The sequence below is a fragment of the Pelmatolapia mariae genome, linkage group LG23 (genome assembly GCF_036321145.2).
Source record: "Pelmatolapia mariae isolate MD_Pm_ZW linkage group LG23, Pm_UMD_F_2, whole genome shotgun sequence".
NCBI classification, from domain to species: domain Eukaryota; kingdom Metazoa; phylum Chordata; class Actinopteri; order Cichliformes; family Cichlidae; genus Pelmatolapia; species Pelmatolapia mariae.
The window spans coordinates 30,863,929-30,882,346 of record NC_086246.1 but is presented as its reverse complement, the minus strand read 5'-3'; the positions used below and the strand labels follow the sequence as shown (position 1 = coordinate 30,882,346).

The 18,418-nt window shown below is 38.4% G+C and overlaps 2 protein-coding genes across 3 annotated transcripts in view; both read right to left on the bottom strand.

The window, feature by feature from the left end:
* Positions 1-3,042: 3,042 nt before the first annotated feature.
* On the bottom strand, positions 3,043-11,099 carry bco1l (beta-carotene oxygenase 1, like). Its single transcript, XM_063466535.1, has 11 exons — positions 11,036-11,099; positions 9,842-9,970; positions 9,614-9,743; positions 8,811-8,958; positions 8,467-8,614; positions 7,807-8,027; positions 4,998-5,264; positions 4,818-4,923; positions 4,652-4,746; positions 3,298-3,409; positions 3,043-3,203 (listed from the first exon to the last, which is right to left on the bottom strand). Exons 1-11 carry the CDS (start codon positions 11,097-11,099, stop codon positions 3,043-3,045), a joined length of 1,581 nt encoding a protein of 526 aa, XP_063322605.1.
* Positions 11,100-13,034: 1,935 nt separating this feature from the next.
* LOC134620308 (kalirin-like) overlaps positions 13,035-18,418 on the bottom strand; it is a 57,056-nt gene continuing 51,672 nt past the window's right edge. For both annotated transcript variants that reach the window (XM_063466396.1, XM_063466397.1), the window contains exon 57: positions 13,035-18,376. In XM_063466396.1, the coding sequence (XP_063322466.1) occupies positions 18,191-18,376 (186 nt within the window). In that variant the 3' untranslated portion in view covers positions 13,035-18,190. The remainder of the gene's footprint in view (positions 18,377-18,418) is intronic.

The window sequence follows — 18,418 nt, the reverse complement described above, 5'->3', positions numbered from 1 at the left end:
CTTGGAGTGGACACTTAAATAGTACCAGTGGTGTCAGAACTAACTCAGTGCTAGCTAACTAAAAGCAGCTGATCTTTATCAGGTATTGAAATTATCGTTACACTGTTTTGTGTTTTATGTGTGATTGTTTTCACTGTAGATGGTGACTTATTAGCCTCACAAGTGGTCAGAGGATTGAATGGTTGAAAATATTTACAAACTTGTGCTGCTAGCCAAGCAGTCACATTTGCAGTGAGTTACTGAGGGTTTATGCTTCAGCAGGAAATCTACGTGGGAGCGATGTCATAACTGCAAACCCCTCTGAAACTTCACGGTATAACCTGATGTGCACCTCCCTGAAAATGTAACTATACACCTGTTCAGTCTGTCTTTTGTGCATTTCCTGTTTTTTACTGCAGTTTTTGAATTGATCAGTGAGAGGATAACAATCATTCAGCATATAGAATAACAATTATAGCATCAAAATAAGGATTCAACTGTCAAATTCCTGGAGAGCAGTTGCTGAAACTGTTGAAATGAAGGTGTGGGAATGAAAATAAAAATAAAAATATATCTACCTCTGGAAAAAAAAAAAACTGACCACAACAGACAAAGCACATAGGAGGGGGAAAAAGTCCCTGCATTTTATTTGTTTTAGCTGCCACCACATATAAAACACCCGGAGATGACCAAAAGAGTTAACACATAATGAACCAATAGAAGCATGAATGCTTGTAACAGGGCAGGCCACGTGCAGAGGTTATGTCTAAATCAGGGCTCGTTCTGTTCAATTAAAACACTTCTAATGTTGTACTCTTAAGCAAGTAAGTGTGCTAATGAAAGTATCAAAATTAATGTTTACAATCTATTTATAATAGATAGTCACAATGGAAGTATCATTATTGCAAATGTTTTCATTTTCCTGAAGTCTCTATTTTTCATTCAGTCTTCACAAAAAAATACCTGTTATAATATTATTGTGATAAACAAGGTGTTTGTGGTTGTGAGTAAATTAAATGTTAAGTGGCATGAGTGTCAGTCATCTGGCTGGTAAATTTACTAACCAACAATTGTCAAATTGTGTTACAGCCAACTGGCTAACGTTAGCAAAAATATTGACAGTAAACTTGCTAACATCATACATGATCTTCTGTTTGTTGGTGAGAGACAACAATAATGCACTCACCAGCCACTTCAACAGTTTGTTAATACAAATCAGCCAATCAGTTGGCTGCAACTAATTGCATTTAGGCATGTAGACATGTTCAAAACGACTTGCTGAAAATGAGAAAAATGCTTTGTTGATGAAAGAATTTGGAAGAGAATGGTCAATCCCCTTGGAGCTAATAGGGAGACAGTAGTAACTCAAGTAATCACTGATCACATCCAAGGTAGCAGAAGAAGGAGAATACAGAAGAGCATTTCTGAATGCACATCAACAGATTGGGTGCCATTCCTGTCAGCTAGGAAGAGGAAACTGAAGCTACAATTTCACATAGGCTTACAAAAGTTCCACAATAAAAGACTGGAAAAACTGTTGCCTGCTCTGATGAGACACGCTGCTGTGAGATTCAGATGGTAGGGTTAGAATTTGAACAATATGAAAGCATGGATCCATCCATCCTTATATCAAAGGTTCAGACTGGTGGTGGTGGTATAATGCCATGGGGTTATTTCCTTGGCACTTTTTCTAAACACCACAGCCTACGTGAATATTTTTTGCTGACCATGTCCATCCCTGTATGACCATAGTGCACCAGTCTTCCAATGGCTTCTTCCAGCATGATAGCACAAAGCTCAAATCATCTCAAACTGGTTTCTTGAACACGACAAGGACTTCATTCTACTCAAATGGCCTCTACAGCCACCAGAGCATCTTTGGGATGTGTTGGAACGGTTGGAAGGTTTGCATCATGGATGAACAATTGAAAAAAATCTGCAGCAACTGCAGTATACCAAATAAAGTGATCGTTGGATATAAACTATAGTAAAACTCTCTTTATATTCAGGCAGTACCACAAAATGTCAAAGTCACTAAATAGTCCGTTATATAGTGAGTAATTTAGTTCTTATGTCAAACTCAAGGATGAATCCGTTCTACCATCCTTGCCATCAATCTGCACCGTAACTCAGGAGCTGATTTCTCTACCAGTTTGAAATTGTGCCGAGCTCCTGACTGGAATTTTGTTTGAAGCATCTCTATTTTACAGTTCACCACATTATCATTAACTGAAGCATCAGCTGCTGTTGTGACTATAACTTACTGTTCAATCATCATCAACTGTATTGGCAAATACCAAAATATGGTCATGCATAAAAAATATGGAAACACAGCAGAAGGAAAAAAAGACAAAATAACTTACATTTAAGTCAGATTAGTTTATTTATATAGCTCTATATCACAAAATACAAATCTGTACAGCCAACAAAAGCCTCCATACTTAGACTCTTTATTTCGATGAAGAATAGGAACCAATAACACCTCAAAAGGAAACATGGATGAAAACTTGACTGATTGGCGGGGGCACCCAACCACAGGGCAATATTTGTGGTCTGATGAGTAGCTCATGTTGGTTCATTTGGGACATCATAACAACATAACACACAGTAGCCATTTTCTCTTGAGACCCCTCGGGTCATTAGGTTTTAAATTAGGGCAGCAAACAGTAAGTTTGTTGTTTGCATGAGAAGACATATTTCAGTCTAAAAGTTGAGTAGTTAGAGCTTTTATGTATTAAAGGAATTGTGTTTTTATACTTAATTTCTCAACATTTTTATGTTACAAAATAAAATCTCTGGAAATAAAGAAGAAGTTTCTACACGTGACTGAGGTGGAAACTTTGTGCAGCTATAATGAGATTTTCAAACATTGCTGATCTCACTTCATTTACATTTTTAATACTATACATTCCCCTAAATCTGTCTTTTAAAGTGCTTTAAGATTACCAAAGGTAAAGCAAGTAGCAGTAGATTTTTTTGTGTCCACTGTTAACACTGGACATAGCTTAAAAGGTTTTTTAAAAATAAGTACTTCATTGTCTACTTTACTTAAAAGATTCAATACTATGATGAATCAGCAGCAGGAATGAAAAGTCCGTGGAGGTCCATGTGGACAGTGGTGGGGATGGAGGCTCGGGCGATCTCCTCAAACGTTTTGGCATCGAGCACGAGCATGAAGGGAGAAATGCTGGGATCCGCAGAAACAACGGATGACAGGATGACTCCTGGATAAGGAAAAAATACAATGGAAATATGAATTTTGCTCTATTATTGTGGTTTCTAAATATATGTTTGTGTGCTTGACAGCGTAGCTCTCACCATCATCTTCCTCCACAGCTCCGGGAGATGCGACGAACACTGGCTCTGAAGGATAGCAGTTTTTCTGCACCCATTCAACGTGTTTCCTTTCAACGATGTCAAACTTGGCGATCTGTTGGGTCATAGTGTTAAAGTAGCAGACCTCAACAACCTTAAAATAGATCATCCTAATTTTGGTTCAGGCATTCACTGTCCTCACAGATTTGAGTATTCAGCATCATACTAGGCCAACAATAACTGACGTCATTAGTTTTCACTTTATTTGTTTGAAAATGCTGACTGAATGATTTAGTTTGATTACTTTAAGATTAAGATTGTTCATCCTCATATGTGCATCTGTGGAAGCTACAGTGCATAAAATACAGCCAGCGTCGTAGTTGTTTCTAGCACTTGAAGATACCTATTGTCGTTTTCATGTAAAGAAACAGAATTTGCGTTACTCACTGATATTCAATTCATTTTTCCTACAAAGCTTACAAAACTTTCCCAAAGCTGCCCCCACCCCCTTCCCCCTGTTTCCGATGTTGAAATGGAGGCCTGGACCATAATTCATCCATGAAATTGGGTACATTTAAATTGGAGAGACCTTGCTTTAATTCATTTGAATGCTTATTAAAATGTTTTGCTTGTCTTGTCCTACTTTCATATAGGTCATTTAAGGCTGGAAGAAGGAGCTGGTTAATGCATTGCCTCTGGCTTTGCATTTTACGCAAGTTGATCTTAAGGGAATCCTTCTACTTAAAAACAAAATCCAGACCATTATTTTTTCAGTTGTAAAACTGGTCAAACTCAGGACTTTGGGGTTCATGTCTTAGACTAGCTGCTTCAATATTACCATAAAATTTCATTTTCAGATGCTTTATGGACACATTTTGACAATTTAAAAGCTTGATTATTTGAAATGAGCTTCCTCCAAGTGACAACTGAGCTCACCCTCAGAAAGAGTGGGGAGCTTGGATGCCCACATTAAAAGGAACTAATTGAGGTGGTTTAGGCATGCATCCTGGGCAAAAAAGCTTGTAGGTGCATGCCCAACTTGGAATAGACCAGCAGGCAGAACCAGGTGGTGCTGAAGAGAATATTTCTCTCAGCTGGTGTGGAAAAACCTTGATATCCCCCCTAGAAAGGATGAAGGTAGTGGCCAGTAGAGCGAGAGCTCAACTGCTTAGACTCCTACCCTTATGACCCAGACCCCAATAAGCAGCAGAAGATAGAAGGATAAATGTTTAGGAAAAATATCACATTTGGTGTCCAATGTTAACCACATCGAAATGTGGTTCATGTATGTATAATTGTTCACCCCAAAAGCGATGTAATTGATTTAATAAATCGATAATCAATAATGTTGCTTCACCTTGTTGGGATGAGGAGACCACTCTAGCCTGGAGCCATAGAAATATCTGTACTTTTTAGTGTTGAATTTGTAGTTGATCCCAGGCAGCTCCAAACCTTGAAGAGGAATCAGACTTGTTAGGTGGATCAGACAACGTTTAATGACAGTCACTTTGTGGATGACTAACCTATAAAAAGGGTGTCTGGCTGACAATAGATTGATCCGTCCTCCTGCAAAATTGCCTGAGCCGTTGTGTCAGTCAGAGTCACCAGATTAGATCCCCTGGGAGACTCCTGAAGAACAGGCAAATTGTTATTTATTGATGAAATAGAAGTGTGAGTGAATTTTCACTAAATACTAACTATACCTTGTTGATGTTGAGCGGAATAACAAATCTTTGGCAGGATGGTGGGGAGAAACTCTTATGGCTCTGGATGAAGTTACTAGTCTCTTTTTTGATGTTCTCCAGGTAGAACATGTTGTACAGGTTGCTGTCCTTGTAGCTGATCAGGTCAAACACCACATGGCCGTCATCCTCATAGGCATTGATATGGTGAAAAACCACCAGGGCATCGGCATGAAAACGTGTGGAGATTTCCTTTCCTGTTTTTCTATTGATGATATGAAAAAAAGTCTGGAAAAGAAAACAGGTAACAGTACTACGGAAAACCTCAAATACCTGTTATTACCAGAAATGTACTAGTCCATTGTTTTTTGGTTTCTTGGGAGACTTCAAATCAGCAATGAGCAATTTCTTGTTGTGGAAAATTTAAATCAGAGTCTAGTTTTACATAATGAGTAAATCCAGCAAAATAGAAAATGACAAACTCAGTATTTGCGGTATCGCTACTATTCTGTGTTATTTCATATCTTAAGATGATTTAAATTTGTATAAATAATTTTATACTATGTTAGTGGTGCTTTTGTGCAGCGTACTTTTGTAGTACACGTTATGTTTTTGATAGCAGTGCATACAATTATTTGGTTGGTTTCCTGGCATTTGTTCAGGCTAGAATGCAAACTTCAAGCTTTAATATAGATCTGCAAAAAGAAGATCTGCAATTTTTGGTACTTCACCACTGGCTTCATTTTTCAGCCCAGAGGTTTCTGCTTGGTTTTAAGGAGGCAGCATGCTTTAACAGAGTGATGGTATGTAACATTTTATGTTTTTCAATTTGTTCTGGTGCCCACAGTGGCACAGAGAACCAACATTGCACCTTAAACTACAAATGTGAAGGGCCAAGGAGAGAGCCCTGTGGAATCCCACAAATAATCAGTATATACTGTTGGTGTAGTTTTCCAATGTTCCCTCTAAGCTGCGCAATTGCGCACTGCTGGCACGGTCTCTGCGCACAGAAAATCTGCATTGCGCACCAAAAAAAAAATATCTACCTGAATTGAAATTAAAATTAAAACTTTAACAGTTCTGTTTTGCAGTGTTAGTCAGTAAGTGACTGGCTGCTTCTGTATGGGATTACAACAATGCCACCTTATCCCATAGTCCAGCCAATAATGCATTCACATTCGTATAATCAACGTTGTTGACAGGCTATGACAGCGTCCTTATGTGCCGACACCGGTGTTTTAGTTGGCAAAGCGGCGTGGCTGATGTGGAGTGAAGCCACGTTAATGACAACGTGTACAACCACTGGAAATGTGAGCAGGACAGACGGAACAATTGACGGAAAAAGTGTGGACTTTATACCAGTTTTTAAATTGTGTTGATAGGCCACGTAAAACCGGAGTTATGATAAAAATATATGCAATGTTTGGTTTTCTTCCTGAATACTGTCGTTGTTTATATTTACTGCGGGAAGAAACGTAAAAATGGGGTTTTATAAGGAAAACGCTCGAAAGCACTCTCCGCCTGTGAGCAAAAACAAAACCAAAAAAACCCCCACCCTTTCCTATTGGTGGAAAAATGTACCATGTCGACCAATCAAAAAATGATATGGCAACATGGCATTTAGTTGTTTAGGAAGATGGGAAGTTTTAGGAGTGACGGCGGTGTTTTGAGATGTGAGAGATTTGCGACGTTTAGCGCAAATCTTGTGTAGTTAGTGTGTAGTGTAGTCAGTAGTTTTGTTGTGTGTGTCAGAACAATGAGGCGACTGCTGAATGTTACAGGTGTTACAGGAGTGATACATCTCCTGTTGTCAGGCCTGCAGGTATCAGGCTGTTGTTCTCCTTTATCTCATAGTGGACAGAAACTATTTTTTGGAGTGGCACAAATAATTTGTGTGGCATCAAATTTGATGCAGAACAGCTGATTGTTCTGTAAATAGTTTGAAATGTTTATTTAAAAAACCGCCTTGGCTGCATTTTTAGGTAAACAGCTGCAAAAAACTTTGTTGTTTGCATAACTCAGTTACTTTTTTTGAAAAAGTAACTATATAATTAATTGCCCAACATTGGTCATTATATACTGTATGTTGCAGACAGAGAGTTACAGGACTCTCTCCCAGACCACAGACTCATGCTCATAATACAAGTCAGAGCTTTATAAAAGAAAAGAAAGTTGTGTTTTCAAAATTGGAGTTCAAGTTATTTTTACTTCCAATAGTGTTAACTAGTGGTGCAACGGATCACGGTTGATCCATAATCCGAACCGATCCCACTCCACGGTTCGGCACGAACATGATCCGAAGATTCGAAAAAGAAGGAAAAAAAGTATGTGTATGGTGCGCGTGGTCAGTCTGTCAAGCGATAGTTATGGCCAGCGCTAGCGATCCAAGTGGAGGAGCAGAGGAGTTTGCGGCATTTAAGCAGCCCTTTGTTGCCCAATCCGACCGGGCTAAAGCTATTACAAAAGCTACTGGGGTGTTTAGCTGCAGACGGGAAGTCATATTCCCTTGTGCAAAACAAGGGGTTTAAACTATGATGAACATGCTTGAGCCACGCTATGATATCCCGTTGCGCGTCCACTTCAGTGACAAGATCGTACCATAATGCTGTAATTTGATTATTTTAATAACCCATGTGTGACCACAGTGCACACGTCTGCTGTTGCTCACAGTGGTCCAAGGGACCGCTCAGGGAGTTTGTGTGTTCGCTCAGACACATGAAAAATTAGAGGGAACATTGTTTTTCTCTGAGTATATTTTTTCTTAATAGCTTAAATGACAACTTATATATAATTTCACTATTAGGAGTTGATAAAAATTTGGAAGACTTACAATATCATCCTGATCAAATTTGAGGCAGCCTCCCCAGTTGACCCCCCTGAAGTAGGCAGTGGCAAGTTTGACAATATCCAGTTTGAAAGGTTGCTCCACGAACACAATGTAGTTCTCAGTCATGCCAAAGCTGTGGAAGTAGCTTGGAAAAAGTGAGGAGCGGAAAGGGACTGAACAGATCTGCTGCACTTTCCTCAGCGCCGACTTTTTGTGATTTTTATCTAAAACAGTCAACATAGTGTTGTAAGCTTCACTTTAATTGCTTGTTACTCTGTTCACTTGTCTTCATTTCTTGATTTTAAAAAGGGAGAACCAATAATTTAAAAATCATTAATGAAGTAAATGAAAGTAAATGAAGCAAATGAAAATAAAGTGAGCTACTGTGACACACACTTTGTAAATGATAGTGTAACAGTTCATATCAACTGTCTTCTTTGAGAGGTCTGATTGTGGTGTCATAAATCAATTAAGCCTAAGTTGTAATCAAATGAATACGTGGCTCATGGAGCACACAATGGCAAATAAGTAACTTTACTGCTGTGCATAGGTTTACTATATTCTCAGAATGGTATCTAATTACTGCTAAATAATTTATCTTGAGGATTTAAAGTTTAGGAACAGAAATAAACAGGACAGAATGAATTACTGCAGACACCACACCTGAGGCATCAGCTGGGACTTTGAAGATCATATATTTTGGCTGGCCAAAACCAATAATAGCAGTCCCCATATTGTACGTATTGCCCTCCTCATCGTAGTGTGGATGAGCCGTTGCTAGGTTCAAGGCAATGTGGTTCCTGTAGTTTATCTGAAATTAATACAGTGCAGTACATTTGAGGAAGGACAATCTTTCACAGAGATGCTTGTTGCCATTATATCCAACTGTGGTGCTAAACGAAACTCATATAGTTACTTTTTACCTTTGGGCATTCAACAGTGGACCATTTAACGAAAACCTGAACCTTTTTAAAACATTCCCAGGCAGTATGTGCAGACTAACTTACCCTGCCGATAGTTTCCAGGGTGTTAGGATCAATCTGATTTATGTAGTTGACCTCGGAGGAAGCGTAGTAGTCCTGACCATAACGAATTATGTTGATCAAGTTGTTGTCAGTAAAGTCAGGAATGACGTTCTGGAGGTGTGTGAATGCCCTGGTGAGAGAGCGTGGAAGGTTTTTTTTGGGGTACACAGCTGAAATAATTCAGTATTGGTATACATTCCTAAGAAAACAAATATCCTTTTTTTATGATTCCAATCAACCAAACGTCTTTAGGTAATGTTTATGCAAGTAAACCTCTTACTAACCCAGAGAATTGCATTTTGCACTTTCATGAACTGATGAATTGAAGCAGATATTCTGATAAAAAAAAAAAAAAAACATCAGAAAAACCTCAAGTGTCTTGGCTAGTCTGTCCCAGTTTACTTAAAGTGGTCTGTACATATCTGAAATCATCAAACCCCAAATGGACCAAGACCACAAGACTTGTAAGGTTTGATTCAGATTTCTATGTTCATCCATCCGTCCATCAGTCCATCCATCCATTTAGCTCTTGTTGTATGCTAGGTAAACTAACACAGAACTGTGATATCCATCCATGATAAATTGAAGCAGAGACTTTAGATGTACTACACTTGCTCGGTTCCAGATTTAAAATCTCTTATATCTACTAAACATAGAAAGCTAGAGTGGACAAAAGCTGAATGGGCTGAACTTGAGCTTTTTAAGTCTGTTCTGGACTGAAACTAGAAAGATCTGAAATCTGAGTATTATATATTCTGTAAGATCATGATCTGGATGGGCTTTACCTGGAGAAGATGTTTTTGCAAGGATCGGGGTAGATCATGGTGCCAAACTCAGAGACAACAATCTTGTCTGCCTTGATGTTTCTCTTATAGGTGTCGCTCTTCAGAAACTTACTTCTGTAAGTCACCTCACCTGAAATAGCAATATCAGAACATTGAACATATTCAGCAGTACAGTGGACAACTGACAGTCAACAGTTAAATGATGCTGAAGGTTTATCAAAGTCTGACCATTGCTGAAGGTGAAGCTGTGGATGAGCGACAAGCCATCAAACCAGTGGTTGTACTCAGAGTTACCTACAGAGAAAAGCCCAGGCCCGTTCCTCAGCAGGGTGCCCTGCAGCCAGGAAGGGACAGATCCTGCAGGTCAAAGGTTACAAACACCACTGTTAATGGGCTTTAAATCCATTCTTAACACAGAAGCTTTGTGAAAGCAATCTAACCAAAAGGTCCATTTTGGAGTTGTGGAACCTTTTTTTTTCCTACTACACATTTGGGGTTTGGATTACTGTGAAGTGATCAAAAGGTTGTAAACTCCTAACTTGAAATTTTAATGGACGTTAGGTTAAGAAAGAACTGTTAACCCGAAGAGCTCAATAAAAGTAAGTGATAGAGGGCCACAATCCTAATTTCAGTGATAACTGAAGCAAAGTCAGATCCACCAGAAATTAATTTATGCAAAATTAAAGCCCCATGTGTCCTTTAAATATCTCCATAAATCCATGTTTTAAAGACACCACAGTTATGATTCTTATATATAAAATGGGAAAATGGTTCTGGTTAAGGTATTGATATAAAGGAACATTTGCATTTAAGAATTTTCACTGTGAGGTAATTTTGGAGGATAATGAAATGTAACTACTAATAAACTACTCCATGATTATAATCATTAAATGGTGAGCAACTCCAGTGCCACACAAAAGGTAAATAATAATAATAATATATACAGAGCTTATGACTTGACTTGAGTCATCCATTCAGTCTGACACATGCAAAGCACATAAAACAAACATCTACTCAGGATTTCCTCTATATGACCAATAAAAGCTGCAAAGTTTCTAATTTAACATAAACAAAACATAACAACAAATGAACATTATAACTTTGGAGGCAGATGCTAGAAAATACTTTATACTACAGAGATTTAAACCTACACTTGCAACAAGTGGAGGTTCAAGTCTTCAGAGTTTGGCACTGCTCCCTGTTTGCTATGCGTTTATCGGTGTCACATTCTACTTGGTGCAATAGAATATGTTGGTAATGTCAGCAGACAGTCTATTTAGGCCTATTCTAACCTTTTGAGCTGTATGTTTTGTTTTTGTTTGTTCAGGTGGAAACCTTCCAAAAGAGCAAGCTGAATTTATTAATGACTCTTTAAACCAACAGACTCAACATTTTACAAACTCTTTTATGGTTCAAACTCACCTTTAATTTCGGCTTTCACTGGCTCTGGAGTTTCACATCCATTTCTTGAAATAATTGACTGCATGCTTTACTTCCTGAGCTACAAGCCTCATATGTTTCCCAGAGTGCACTGCTCCGATTGAGTCCCACCTCTGACTGAACACACAGACTGAGAGCAGCTGACTACGTGATACTTGCAGGCTTCAGGAAACATAAGTGCAGTAGATCATGTAAGTGAGCTGGAATGGACTTTACTCAGCTTTTCATAATAAAAGTCTGCCTGTTGGCTTACTTCAAGCACCATTTACATGTTAATAACTGGGCTTATGTTGTCCACAGCTACATTACATTCATCAAATCAGATAAAATGCAACATATCAAAACAACTAAAACATAATTTTTAACTATATTTTACATTTTTATTTAATTGGATCTATAGGCTCTGTCACTTTTTTGTTTTTACACAAAATTCAGTTGAAACCACATATTTTTTTATTTGAAAATCCAAACTTATTTTAATGACTTAGACTTAGACTTAGAGCTTTTTATTGTCATTGTGCAGTTTCTTGCACAGCGAAATTGGGTAATGTTTTAAACTATTACTGTATCTCTAAACTGTCTTATTGCCAATTTTTTTCTTTTGTGTCTTTAAAGCTGGATGAATCTTTAAGCTCAGATCTGATTGATAATCTGTAAGCCAGTGATAAGAATTCTCATTATCTAAATATGAACTGTAAATTGCTGTGTTGTTAAATAGTTATATCTAGCTTTGTAGCTCAATATATATTTCACTTTTACAGTTTACTAAGAGGCATGCCTTTGACTAACAGCAGACATTTGGATCTTTTTGGTTTAGAAACAATAATTGTTTACAGTTGATTACAGCATTAGGTGCTAATTAAATCATTGCAGCATTAATCATCATAGTCCAGCTGAAACACATTTTGACTTTGTACACTATAAAAAGTCCAACACATGCTGTTTATCACCTCCACCTGCGTGTAATGTAAAGTAACATATGTAATCTAAATCAGTTTACAACTTTACAAATGCTCTTATCAGGATATTTTTCCAGGTCAGAGTGCCTCCTGGCACTGTGTCCTAGAAATTACTCAACCTAGAATAATACATCATAGTTTAACACCCATTAGAAGCTTTGACTCAGCATTTGATTGTTATATAATGAATGACACAATTTATGCCAATAATCTTTATTTACCTTTTTTCTCCTTTACATCTGTTAAATAGCTACTTTGCAGATTAAAATATTCCTTCAAAATCAGAACCTCATCTTCTGGTATACAAACATTATTACAGTGATTTACCTTTAGAAATGTTTTGTATATAGACCTTACTTTCACAGATGCATCAGCTGTGGACCAATACCTAGATTTGAATAAACAATTTGAAATTGATGGCAAGTCATCGGTTAGTTGAACCTCAGAGTGCAGTGTCTCTCCAAGTTGGGAATGAGATTAAGTGACTCAGGTCTGTTCATGAGTGAGACGAGAGCGCAGTGAGATATTGACAGACTGGTTACTGTACCAGTCTGTTGTGGTAAAGAGACCAAGATACCTCTTAGGTGATTTAGGTGATTTTTTTAGCTTGTCCAACTGGGAGTAGACCACAGGTAAGACCAAAGACATACTGTAGAGATTACATCTCTCAGAGGGTGGCTGGGGAACGTCTGGGATTGGCAGAAAATGGATGGTGGCCTAAGCAGATGCTGATACTTTTTTCCTGCTTTTTTAATTTATTTTTTGTTGTTGGTTATTCACCCTTTGCACCAGAACAAGAAATTAAAAATAAAATAATATTATAAACAGCTTAACTGAAATTGTAAGCATTATTTACAATGTAAATAGAGAGTAACTTCTTACTCACACACCAATCTCTGACTTCCTTGTGGCTACATCCAATTTCATATGCAAAACATAAATGGTTATAATGTATAAATGTAGTAATTAATCCATGTATTATTAAAAAAAGAAGTCCAGAAGAAGAAGCCACATACAGACTGTTTTGGATGAAAAATGACGTTTATTACAAACACAGAGAGCTGTTAGCAGTCAGTTAGCAGCTGTTAGTTCTGTACAAATAACACTGGTTGATTGGTTAGTTGAGTTTGCCAGTCGGCAACAAGGCTGGGTCTCAAACAGCACCCTATGCCTTTGTAGTGTACTATTTTTCATCCCAAACCTTAGTACACTACCTTTCACCTCAAACCATTCATAGTGCACTGATTTCAAAGCTGTGTGCTATTTCTCACCTTATAAACACCTCTATAGTGCACAGTTATCCATCTTACACCTTTAATCATGGTCCACATTTTATTTTAAGCTTTACTTTGTAGCACCTTCATTGTGCAATACATTTAACCTTAAAACTCTTCATAATGCACAGCTTTCCACCTGTTAGAGTTCCTTTTGTAATGCTCGGCAATCAAATCGAAACCCTTCTGGTGCACTCCGAGTTCCAAAGTTGTGACCTTGCTCATGTTTTAAACATTTTGAACACTATAAACATTTTTTTTGTTTTTTTGCATTGACAGTTATCACACTGACACAAAATCCTTTGCCAGCTCTGTAAAGGGAACAAAGTGGTATCTGTTTTTAAGGGTCATTCACCTGACGAATGTCATGTTGATATTAAGCTTGAAGGTCTTTAAGGACTCGATATTAACTTATATGTTAGACAGTCATAATTTGTATTTGCATGTTTATGTGAAGAAGTGGATGTTGGTATTTATAATGACTATTACAAGACATTAACACTGTCTTTTTCTGCTTTTTCACTACAAACTTGGACATTTGTGTAATTTGTTTCCAGTTTCCTGAAAAGGCTTGCTGCTGTTTAGCTGCAAATTAACAAGTATTTTGAAGAAACCAGTTTATCCCCAATTATAAAGGAAAAAGAGTAACTGATCATCATGTTCAACATTTTAATAATAATAATAAAAGAAAATGCAGTATCAGGGAGTATGAGAAATAGTTGGTATACTGACATCTGTTTCCTTAAAAAGATGAGAAACAGTAGATTGGTCACACTATACTGTTTTGTTTTACTGTTTCTCTTGTGAGAAATCAGTAGTATAGTGTTTTATCAGTCTAAAACACTAAAGAAAAGAATTTACACTGCTGAACGGAAGCTCAGATATAGCAGGGATAACCGATGGCAAGGATGTTTTTTTAGCGAACAGACGTCAGTTTATTAACTATTTTTCAGCCAGTATACAACAGGCAGAAAGGAACGCTTCCCCTCATAATTACAGCTAAACTGTTTAACAAATGTGATAAAATGTTGTGTAATTTGCAGCTAAATATTAGATTTTTAATATAATATTTAAGAGACTTGACACAAAATTACCCAGTAAAGTAAATGTTGCCAAACAGCCTAATATTTAACCCAAAGTACCATCTTGAACCAGAAAGTTATGGACAATCTGATGTCCACCATTCAGCTTAGAAAAATATTTCAAGCAGATTGAATCAAAGCTATGCTGCCAAACATAGTTTGACATTTAGTAGAAAGCCAGGTGTGCAGTAGCTGGGATAAAAAGTCTAATGAATGTCATAGTCAAGTGCCATCTTTGTGTGTTGCCCTTTAAGAAAACATTAGGCTTCCTTCAAGTCTGTCTTAATATACTAGTCCCAATCACATTCTATATGCACATTATGAGAAGCATTAGTAACATATTTTCCTTTAAAACCTGCTCAGGAATAAGGTGTTTCTTGGTTTCTGTTGTAGCTTTTGACTTTTTTTTTTTCAAAAAAAAAACCCAAACAAATTTAATAATCTGGAAATGCTATAATCTACCAATTTATTGGGCATTTATTGTAATGCAAATACAGTTTAAACGGCTAAATTATAGATGGTTAATGGTTTTGAGATTTGTATTCTGTATTTGATTTCTTGATCCTTAAAAATGATCCAGAAAGGACAGACTGAGCTTAAGCTATATGCGTATATCACCATATGCTGATGATGTGATTCTGTTTTATTACCAAATTACATAAATCACTTCAAACCCACCCTAAAGGTCCAGCTCAGTGACTCCAAATAACTGAGGTGAAACCTTGCAGACAGCTAGTAGCTACAACTACACTGTGTCACCTGTCACTCAACAAGGCCCCACCCCTAATAACGCAAACTTTAAGCCATAATGCAGTTTAAACATGTGAGTTATGAACTAAATTCAGCCCCATACAGCTGTTACAAAGGGGGAAACTAGACCAAAACTGTTTTCTGTAGCAGGCTGAAGTTGGACATTTTAACATGGGAGACTAAGTATAGGGACTTATTTTTGCAGCATCAAGTGGACATTTGAGGAACTGAAAGTTTTATTAGTGTCATTATAATTCTGCTAACAGAAAGCAGAAAGCTGTTGCCTACAGGTTGTACATTTTTAGATCAGTTTGAAGAAGTTATATTAAGACAGACTTGAAAGAACTTAAGCTTTTCCTTTAACACCACTTAAACCATTCATAGTTTGCTTCATAGCACACTATCCTCCACCCTAACCGCTCTTTAGTGCACCTGACAGGCTGCGCAGCTCCTTAAGGACCGGGGTGTTGTCTGAGAATGGCACCAGAGAAACAGAGAGAGAGAGACAGAGAGGTAGAGAGAGAGAGACAGATAGAGAGAGACAGGTAGAGAGCGTGCTGAAGGTTACAGCTTCGGTTTTAGTAGAAACAGACAGTCACAGTAGGTTGGGCTGCTGAGAGACAGACCGGTTCAGTGTCCACAGTACATAGAGTAGCAGTTGGACGTCTGGTCTATATACAGGAACGAGAAATGCATAATCAGAATATCAAACTAACCAAAGCTGAGGCCGCCTTGTTGACCGGAGAAAGACAGAGAAGGGGCGGGGCGGGAGGAGGGCGGCAGCAGCTCTGGTTCGCTATAAAAACCAACCAAACAACAAACAAACAAACAAACAAAAAATGGTGTCACCGCAAACACAACGATTCGTCATGGCAACGCTACACCGGGACACCACCTAACTGTCCGTGGAAAAACACACACACACATAGGACGGCGTTACTAACACACGCACACACACGCTCTCCCTCTCTCTCATGCACACGCACGCAGTTATTAATATGACAAACATTTTCTCTCATTTTTTTCTCTCTATTGAGGTGAAAAACAATTCTATTATTCTTAATTATCTTCATAGTAATCTTCATCTGCATCTTCATCATAGCATTGGTGTGTGTACGAAGTGTGTGTGTGTGTGTGTGTGTCCTCAGTCTCTTTATACACACTATTAACAGAACGACGCGTAGAGAACTCAGTTCTGATTGGCTGATAGGTCTTTTTGCCTCTTCTCGTCCAGGAGGCTTTCATTTATTTATTTTTTAACTGTCTTTTCTTCCTGGAGTCCCCATCTGGATGGTGGTGATGATGATTGTAATGATGGTCATATGACCTCCCTTCCACTGACCCACGGAGAACAGTTTGTGAAGTCATAAGAGTGGGTTATTGGTTGCTTGGGACCCTGACGGCAGCGTCTGATAGAACGAGGTGAAGAACTGTGTTCTGGCTGAATGTTGAAGCACCAGGAAAGAGGGAGGAGACTAACAGTACCTGCTGCTGGGAGAGTGTATGTGTGTGTGTGTTTGAAGTCTGAAATGCTGAACAGTAATCAGGGTCTGAAACATGTCAGGAAACCTTCAGAGCATAAATGATGGCAGTGTCTACTTCTCCAGGTCCTAACCCTCTGATGGGTCACAGCACTGTTATATAAAGAGACAACAATGGAAAAAAATGTTAAGGTGGAGATTATTTTGTGAAAGAGAAAACTCTGAGCTGATTCTGAAATCTGACCGGGATGCCTGTTTAACTCCTCCCTTTTTGTTTTGTTTTTCAAGCCTAACTGAGGGTGGACACCAAACTCTCTGGAGAGATTTTTTTTTTCTTGTCTGTCCTAGGAAAACCTCAGGAGGCCCCCAATAAGAACTGGACCAGCTGAGATTAGTTCATTGACTCTGGAGTCTCTTGACACCATTGACAGTCAAAATTGAGGGGAATGTTACTACTGCTGTTTGTGGACAGCTGAATCGATATGGTTCAACTTTATTACTGAAGAAAGTGATGGAGTCGGTTATGCTTATGAAGGAAGCAGTTTTCCCAATGGTTTTAAACACCGGGGGTTGCAAAATAGTCCACTGACTGTATTTGCATGAGAAACATGTGGCAAATCTTTGCTTTCCATTTGGATTGAGTTCACCACAAGGACTCACTTATATCCCCCACGTGTGAACAAGACCCTGAGATTTTACATCAATCAACTACAACTCAAACACTCTATCTATCCTTTTCTATTCATAGCCAACTGTGAATAGTGACCAAAGAGTGACCAAGGACTAATATTGGATACCAGTATTCAAGCAGAAGAAATTATAATAGCCCGAAGGGTCTGGACTGGATCAGGATCTTGGTCATTTGGGACAGGCTCAAAGTAGAACATCTATTCCACAATGAAAGGATCCACTTGTGGTTCATACATCCGACTAGGATCCCTCTTAAACACCTTCTAGGTGGGGTGTTTGGCAAGTTCAACCTTGCTACCTCTCTGGAGGTGATGCCTGAGGACATTAAGGTCTAGTTTATTCTGCTTAGTCTACTGCTATTGACTGAGAACAATCTTTAGGCATACTTACACCATTCTGGACTTCAAATAAGCTGTAATCAACTTTTTACAAAGATTGTTAGAAATTTTGAGTTAAAACCAAACAACCAACTAGAACACTAATTACACTTTAATTTGTTGACGTCAGGCAAGTATGCTCCAGCTCCACTGTTACACACTTTGGGGATCTATGAAGTTGCTATGGAGGGTTGCCCCTTGGACCCAGATGTAATATTAAGGATATTCTGTAATACTTAAAACTTTCACATAATTCCTAATGATTGTTTCTGACAAATCTCATCAGGTGAGAAAATGAGAAAGTGGAGGTTCAGTTTAGGAACTGAGACATTTTTGTCCAAAGTGCCAGACAGGCAGACATTGCCATCCTCGTGTTTACATTTTTGCCGCACAAATATTTCCCAACATGCTTTTGACCCATTTTGCATTTAGTATTTGGAGTGCTGTCATTGTGTTTGTGTATGTTCTAATAGTAAACCAGACTCTGACCCTGCTGCCAGTGTGTGTTTGTCCATGTGTATGTGTCAGTGTGTGTTGAGCACGCTGCGTGGCACCCAGCCCTCGGCGGCTGGCGAATCGCTGTTGGCCGGCCGATAGACCAGACTCTGACCCTGCTGGTTGGACGCCAGAATCTGAACCTTCTCCCCTCGAAACACGGAGATCTCATCCTCCCGCACTGCCACGAAGTCCTGCAGCACCAGAACCAGTTCCTGAAGGGTCAAAGGTCATATGGTCTGATGTAAGAAAGTTTT